The sequence below is a fragment of the Salvelinus sp. IW2-2015 genome, linkage group LG21 (assembly GCF_002910315.2).
Source record: "Salvelinus sp. IW2-2015 linkage group LG21, ASM291031v2, whole genome shotgun sequence".
NCBI lineage: Eukaryota > Metazoa > Chordata > Actinopteri > Salmoniformes > Salmonidae > Salvelinus > Salvelinus sp. IW2-2015.
The window spans coordinates 6,780,793-6,789,354 of NC_036861.1; the positions used below are offsets into that span (position 1 = coordinate 6,780,793).

Consider the following 8,562-nt stretch of genomic DNA (forward strand, 5'->3'; position numbering starts at 1 on the left):
AGCCAGTGTAGGGAGCTAGCACATTGGAGTAATATGATCAATTTCTTGGTTCTAGTCAGGATTCTAGCAGCCGTATTTAGCACTAACTGAGTATATTTATTGGTGCTTTATCGGTACGGAAGTAAGCATTGCAGTAGTCTAACCTAGAAGTAACAAAAGCTGGATACATTTTCTTGCTCATTTTGGCAGAAATTTCTGATTTTTGCAATGTTACGTAGATGGAAAAAAAGCTGTCCTTGAAACAGTCTTGATAATGTTCGTCGAAAAGAGCGTCTCAGGGTCCAGCATAACGCCGAGGTCTTCCACAGTTTTATTGAGAGACTTACAACCTCAAGAATTAGATTGTAATTGTCAGATTTAACAGAAGATCTCTTTGTTTCTTGGGACCTAGAACAAGCATCTCTGTTTTGTCCGAGTTTAAAAGTAGAAAGTTTTCAGCCATCCACTTCCTTATGTCTGAAACACAGTCTTCTAGCGAGGGCAATTTTGGGGCTTCACCATGTTTCATTGAAATGTACAGCTGTGTGTCATCCGCATAGCAGTGAAAGTTAACATTATGTTTTCGAATGACATCCCCAAGAGGTAAAATATATAGTGAAAACAATAGTGGTCCTAAAATGGAACCTTGAGGAACACCGAAATGTACAGTTGATTTGTCAGAGGACAAACCATTCACAGAGACAAACTGATATCTTTCCGACAGATAAGATCTAAACCAGAGTTTGGATTTAACAATGGTTTTAACCGAGAGTCATCTGAGGTTGATTGACAACACCCAAATGGATACTGTCATTAACGCAGTTCTTCAATAATTACACATAATTCTTAATACTGTAGCTGTTTAGTTAGTCACATGTTCAACTATCATCAGCTGATCCAGGAAATCGTTTTCTGAATGCCAGTCAAATGACAAACATCACGACATAGGTATATTTTTTGTTTGGTGACCTTATGGGTCCTACAGTAGGTCTATATTATTGTTAGGTGAAGTTATGGGCCAATTTGGCAAACACTTACACACCCTCATTGTCAGGCTGATGGCAAAGCTAGCCAAAGTATATTTTACTGGTTGAAGTGTTTGCACGCGCCATGAAGACAGGACGCACCTGCTAAAATCGGTTTCCTATTGAACATACTACTTTTAAGAAATATTATAGTTTGATTACATTTGAAGGTATCTGAGGAGTAAATAGAAACATATTTTGACTTGTTGAAATAAAGTTTAGGGGTAGATTTTTCGATTCCTTTGTCTGCATGTTGAACGAGTGGATTACGCAACAATTGTTTACAGACAGATTATTTCACTTATAATTCACTGTTACACAATTCCAGTGGGTCAGAAGTTTACATACACTAAGTTGACTGTGCCTTTAAACAGCTTGGAAAATTTTCTGGAATTATGTCATGGCTTTAGAATCTTCTGATAGGCTAATTGACATCATTTGAGTCAATTGGAGGAGTACCTGTGGATGTATTTCAAGGCCTACCTTCAGACTCAGTGCCTCTTTGCTTGACATCATGGGAAAATCTAAAGAAATCAGCCAAGACTTCAGAAAAACAATTGTAGACCTCCACAAGTCTGGTTCATCCTTGGGAGCAATATCCAAATGCCTGGGGGTACCATGTTCATCTGTACAAACAATACTTCGCAAGTATAAACACCATGGGACCACGCAGCCGTCATACCGCTCCTAGAGATGAACGTACTTTGGTTTTGAAAAGTGCAAATCAATCCCAGAACAACAGCAAAGGACATTGTGAAGATGCTGGAGGAAACGGGTACCAAAGTATTTATATCCACAGTAAAACGAGTCCTATATCGACGTAACCTGAAAGGCCTCTCAGAAGGGAAGAAGCCACTGCTCCAAAAGCGCCATAAAAAAGCCAGGCTACGGTTTGCAACTGCACATGGGGACAAAGATCATTATTTGTGGAGAAATGTCCTCTGGTCTGATGAAACAAAAATAGAACTGCTTGGCCATAATGACCATCGTTATGTTTGGAGGAAAAAGGGGGAAGCTTGCAAACCGAAGAACACCATCCCAACCGTGAAGCACGGGGGTGGCTGCATCATGTTGTGGGGTTGCTTTGCTGCAGGAGGGACTGGTGCACTTCAAAAAAATAGATGGCATCATGAGGAAGAAAATTATGTGGATATATTGAAGCAACATCTCAAGACATCAGTCAGGAAGTTGAAGCTTGGTCGCAAATGGGTCTTCCAAATGGACAATGACCGCAAGCATACTTCCATAAGATGAGGCTTAAGGACAACAAAGTCAAGGTATTGGAGTGGCCATCACAAAGCCCTGATGTCTATCCTATAGAAAATGTGTGGGCAGAACTGAAAAAGCGTGTGCGGGCAAGGAGGCCTACAAACCTGACTCAGTTACACCACTCTTGTCAGGAGGAATGGGCCAAAATTCACCTAACTTATTGTGGGAAGCTTGTGGATGGCTACCTGAAATGTTTGACCGAAGTTAAACAGTTTAAAGGCAATGCTACCAAATACTAATTGAGTGTATGTAAACTTCTGACCCACTAGGAATGTGATGAAAGAAATAAAAGCTGAAATAAACCGATCTCTCTACTATTATTATTTCATTTTCTTAAAATAAAGTGGTGACGATAACTGACCTAAGACAGGGAATTTTTACTAGGATTAAATGTCAGGAATTGTGAAAAAACTGAGTTTAAATGTATTGGGCTAAGGTGTATGTAAACTTCCGACTTCAACTGTATATGTACCTAAATGTTTAAATAACCATAATTTTTATGATTATACATTTGAATTACGCGCCCTCCAGTTTCACTGGAAGTTTCACGCTAGCGGGACACCTAGGCTTAAGAATGTGAGTTTAAATAGACTGAAGAAGTTCATGTGAGTTTCCTTGAGTAGCACTCCTGATCTTGCACTGATAGTGTGCTGGAATATTCAGAAAACATTGTGGAAAACAAATCTTCGCTCACCATTTTTGCTCCAGGCAGATATGCTACATCCAAACTAGCGGTTTCCTCATTAGCATGGAGGAGTTTCTGCAACCAAATTGCGTGTGCATCACCCTCGTGGCGCAATTTTAGCAAACACAGAAAGGGGCCAATATTGGAAACCAAAAGTCGTCTGGCACACTGCTTAGAGTTTCAACAACATGGATAACTTATTTCTAGCCTACAATCATCGATGTTACTACTAATGTGAAAACAAGATGAAAATATGACTATTCTTTCTTATTGTAAGACATTTGTTAAATAATTTTAACATTCATTACAGACGTCAATTGTTGTACAACGTCATGGCTACGCTGTTGGCATCACCTTTTACAGTGGATTTCTGCAGTTGTGGGCCTTTAACCGTCTGTCTGACTTTGTTGTTCACACAGGAGAGAGACAGGACTATCGTGGGTCCTCTGAGGAGCCTCAACAACCTCATGATGCTGACGAGGCAGAGAAAAGTCTCTCCACATCAGAACACCTCAAGAAACACCCGGAGAGATCCACAGGGAAGAAATCTAGTTGCTGCTCTGACTGTGGGAAATGTTGCAAATCTTCATCAGGACTTAAAATACACCAGCGAGTACACACAGGAGAGAAATCTAACCACTGTTTTTACTGTGGGAAGAGTTACTCATGTTCAGATTCATTAAAAGTACACCAGAGAATTCACACAGGAGAGAAACCTTATAGCTGTGATCAATGTGGGAAGAGTTTTACTCAGTCAGGCTGTCTGATAGTGCACCAGAGAACACACACAGGAGAGAAATCTAACCACTGTTTTGACTGTGGGAAAAGTTTCTCAAGATCAGATTCACTAAAAGTACACCAAAGAATTCACACAGGAGAGAAATCTTTCTGCTGCTCTTACTGTGGGAAACATTACTCAAGATTAAATTCACTACAAGGACACCTGAGAATTCACACGGGAGAGAAATCTTATAGCTGTGATCAATGTGAGAAGAGTTTTACTCAGTCAGGCAACCTGCTAGTGCACCAGAGAACACACACAGGAGATAAACCTTATGGCTGTGATCAATGTGGGAAGAGTTTTACTCAGTCAGGCAGCCTGAAATCACACCAGAGAATACACACTGGAGAGAAACCTTATGGCTGTGATCAATGTGGGAAGCGTTTTACTCAGTCAGGCAGCCTGATAGTGCACCAGAGAGCACACACCGGAGAGAAACCTTATGGCTGTGATCAATGTGGGAAGAGGTTTGTTGCATCTAACTATCTGACGACACATCAGAGAACACACACAGAGAAATCTTATAGCTGTAATCAATGTGGGAAGAGTTTTACTCAGCCAAACATTCTGATAGTACATCTGAGAACACACACAGGAGAGAAACGTCATAGCTGTGATCAATGTGGGAAGAAATACTCTGATAAAAGATCTCTGATCAAACATCAGAAAATACATACATGAAGGAGTTGTTTCATGATATCAATGAAATAATGTCACAATGTCGAATGTTTTAACATTGTTGTAGGAGTATTTTAATGATGTCACAATGTAGAATGTTTTAACATTGTAGTAGGAGTATTTTAATGATGTCACAATGTAGAATGTTTTAACATTGTAGTAGGGGTATTTTAATGATGTCACAATATAGAATGTTTTAACATTGTAGTATAAGTATTTTAATGATGTCATAATGTAGAAGCCTAAACGTTTGCCCCCTGTTCTATTGATTTCAACATGATATGGATATTAGCCTCAGGAGGAAAATCCAGGCTCTGAATTGAATGAGTACTATTTATGTGATTTAACAAAAAGTGACTAACAAAAAGAGTTGGGTTATACTTTGGTGACACACTTGAATCAAAATGCAGCACTTAAATGTAGCGAGCTGTTTTCTAGAAATTGTCCTCTAACCAGTGATGTACACATTATTCCCAGATTCTGTGTGGTTTTTGAGCTGTTAATTTTAACAGGATGTACCCCTTCTCTCGCGCAATATGAGTGATGACAAATAAGTGTTGCGTTTCTCTTAGTGTTGGGGACCCATAAACTCAAAATGTAGCTGCCTGTCTTCTCCAGGTTGTCCTCTAATCAGTGAGGTAAAATATATCTCCCATTTCCATGTGTTTTTTTTTAGTTGTGTTAGTTTTAACAGCACGTACAACCTGATTTCCCCCCTAATCGATATCAGCGATTTAATTTCAATGTACTTGCAGCCTATACACATGGACACAGTATAATAAATGTGTCTATAATCATTTTTATTAACAATCTGACACCAATCCAGTATTTCTTTACAACATTCAAGTGCTAATTGTCTTTATTCCACTACTGAAGAAGCATGTCTCAAATCACCTCATATTTCAAACATTCAGCCTGACAAAAGATACATGTTTTATTATTCCATGCCTCACCCTTAAGTTAATTTTTGCAAATACATATTAACAAAGGGGTGTACATTTGATTTTGATATTTCATATTTACAGTTCATGTAATATTTAGTAATCATAATTATTTATGCATCCAACTGACAATTTTTGGGTACAAATATATTGACACTGTTGCCCTGCTTTTAGAATATCAGGGTTCATTCTCAGATGTGCCAACCCAAATGTACTAGAGCATGACATTGGGGACTGGGGCCCGATCCAACAACATGCCTATCTTGTGAACCCTGAAAGGAGAGAGAAGCTCTGCAGTGAGGTGGAAAGTTACTACGGATATTGCAGTAGTTTCCTCTTGAAATCAGACATGTCCGTGGTAAGGACAACTTGGTTGCTGATTGCCTCAAGGGTGGGCAGTCAAAAAGTTTTGCGGTTACCATGGATCACAATTTATTTTGACTCCATGTTTTTCCGTATTGGAGATGAGTTTTGTTTGGGATCGTTCCAAGGGGACGAGAGTTCTAGAAGCTAGTGAGTTGTAGGATTCTATAGAAAGAAAAATGAGAAAAGATACGATTGTATTTAATTTTTTAGAAATTAGTTTTGCTTGTTTTTAATTGTTGACAGCCAGTAGACACTATGCTTATATTGGTGAAAGTGAAGCTTTGTAGTTGATTATAATGTAAAATGGAAGTTGTTTTCTGTTGGTGGTGAGCAAACTTGTCCAACATAAATATAGGATATATTTGTTGTCTTAAGGGGGAAGGTGTTACAGGCTTTGGTTTTTCCATTTATGTTTTGAGGTTGGACTTTAGCACGGCTAGCTCGTTAGCACGGCTAGCTCGTTAGCACGTAGGACGTACTGATTGGTGTCACCTCGTTAGGCAGTATGTGTTACATCTGTGCTGGCTTGTCCATCTCGTTAGTGGGAAGGTGTTTCACCTGAGCTGGTCCAGGTTCTATTTAAGAGTGTCTGGCCCAGTGCTCCAGTTGTCTTGATAGATGTGGAGAGTCAACACCTTTAGTTGCTACACCTTTTTGGTTTGCTTCCTGTCTTTAAGTTTGGTGTGGGTTTGTCTTTTGTTTCCCTCTTCTTGGGCAGATTTAGTGGGTCTCATGGTGGGTGTCTTTTAGGTCCCAGTTGTTGTTACTAGTCAACTTTCAGTGAACACTGAGAGCAAAACTGCAACATAGAGGGTTCTTATAACTATGGGCCTCTGGGAGATAACACTGACAGGAGATTTACAATGTCTTTTGGGTGATAAAACCTAAATAGACCGCATTCCAGAGCATGAGTTAATGTTTCTGTTCTATATGGTACCAGGGAGAGATGACCCCAGGGCCAGACCCTGGTCTCTACACAAAGAGTACTGTTTTTACAGCAGATACTGTCTGCTGAGAATTATAAATATCTCTCATACAAATCTTAACCTTGTGACCCATTCTATACATCTGTTGTTCGTCATGTAGGTTGCAAGACCTTTGTACTTTTGTCTCGTGGCTCTCAACGAATCATCTGGGGGTGATTTGTTGACCAGCTATCATTATCGTAGAGCACTCAATTGATTCACTTTATATGTGTACGTTGTATTGACCTGCTTCCTTATTAATAAGTGAATAAAGATTTAGTTGAAGATTAACTCTGACTTGTGTGATAAGTTTGTCTCATTTGATATGAAAGAAATTAACCACATTTGGGTTGTTAATGTTAATCTTCACTTGGTGATGCTCCTGACGACTTGGTAAATGGTGCACCAGGGATCCGTCAAACTTGGGATCTCAGGGAGACCACACTTTGGGAATGGAGCAGATGGACCCACCTTTGATCTGAGAGGCAGCGAGCCGAGTGGATACCACATCTCAAACCTAGTTTTTTTTTAAAAAGAGGTGAGTGAACCACACAAAGTGTAGTTTTTAGAAAAGCCTCTTAGTGTGTATTCCTGTGTGAGGGGGGCACCTTGGAGGTGTAAACCTTTATCCATAAAGTTAGAGTGAACCAAGGTTGCTGACTAGCTGTTGATGTTGAAGAAGCGTCCCGTCCACTAGATTATACGTCACAGTGGCAGAATCACCTGAAAGATGCACATCGCCATCTGCTGACTGGAGTTGGTATCGCAGTTGAGAAAATACTTTCAGACAAAATGTCACACCCTGGCCTTAGTATTCTTTGTTTTCTTTATTATTTTAGTTAGGTCAGGGTGTGACATGGGGAATGTATGTGTTTTTGTAGTGTCTATGGTGGTTGTATGGTTTAGGGGGTTAAATAGAGTAGATGGGTTTGTGTTTAGTATAGGTGTCTAGGTGTGTCTATGGTTGCCTGAATGGTTCTCAATCAGAGACAGATGTCATTAATTGTCTCTGATTGGGAGCCATATTTAAGGCAGCCATAGGCACTAGGTTAATGTGGGTAATTGTCTATGTTGTACGTTTGTAGCCTGTGTGTGCACTTACGTCATTGGCTTCACGATTCGTTTGTTTTGTTTTAGTTTGTTATAGTGTTTGTTGCGTGTTTTTTCCCTTTCTCTACAATAAATGAGAATGTATTTTGCACACGCTGCGCCTTGGTCCACTTTCTCTCAGCAAGACGATCGTGACACAAAAAGCTAAAAAGCGTCTGCTCCATAAACCAACGACTCCCGTTGAAAACGGGCGATGCGGCATCAAACATTTATTATAGTGTAAAAATGTACTACAAAGTGTAGCTAAATAGAATAACTTTGGTCATACCCACTCAGCCCGTAACGTCCAAGGACGTTGAATTATGGGCCATATCAGGTCTGTTTGTTGTGGCCGCTATTTCGCCCCAAAATAGTCATCACAAATTTGGCTGTGTATAACTATATAAATGTCTCTCGGACAAGGTGAGTTTTATCAATATACACTCTAAAAAGTAAAGGTTCCTGGAGTATCCTTTAGGGGTTCTTCAAATGGAAACTGTGGGGGAACTGCTAAAAGTTATTTGAAGAACCTTTTGTGGGAACCTCTATAAGTTCTTTGAAGAACCCCTTATCATGGTTCCTCGAAGAACCTTTTGGGGTTCATTTTTTAACTCCCTGTCCACCCTCCCTCCATTATAAAAACATATTTTAATAATAACAATATTGACAATATTGATTTAAATAATTCATTGTTTATTTAGTGGCACCACAAATGTGAATTAATATTTACCAAACAATTTACCAAATAAAACACATTACAAAATTGCAACATTTCTGCAGACAT

At 39.4% G+C, this 8,562-nt stretch overlaps 1 protein-coding gene across 4 annotated transcripts in view; it reads left to right on the top strand.

Moving 5' to 3' along the window:
* The window catches only part of LOC111982267 (zinc finger protein 180-like), a 20,317-nt gene extending 13,337 nt beyond the window's left edge, over positions 1-6,980 (top strand). For 2 of the 4 annotated variants that reach the window (XM_070433837.1, XM_070433839.1), the window contains one exon: positions 3,378-6,980. In XM_070433837.1, coding sequence (XP_070289938.1) covers positions 3,378-4,420 — 1,043 coding nt within the window. In that variant the 3' untranslated portion in view covers positions 4,421-6,980. The remainder of the gene's footprint in view (positions 1-3,377) is intronic. The other 2 variants (XR_011473777.1, XM_070433838.1) reach the window with 2 other exon arrangements.
* The last annotated feature ends 1,582 nt before the right edge of the window (positions 6,981-8,562 follow it).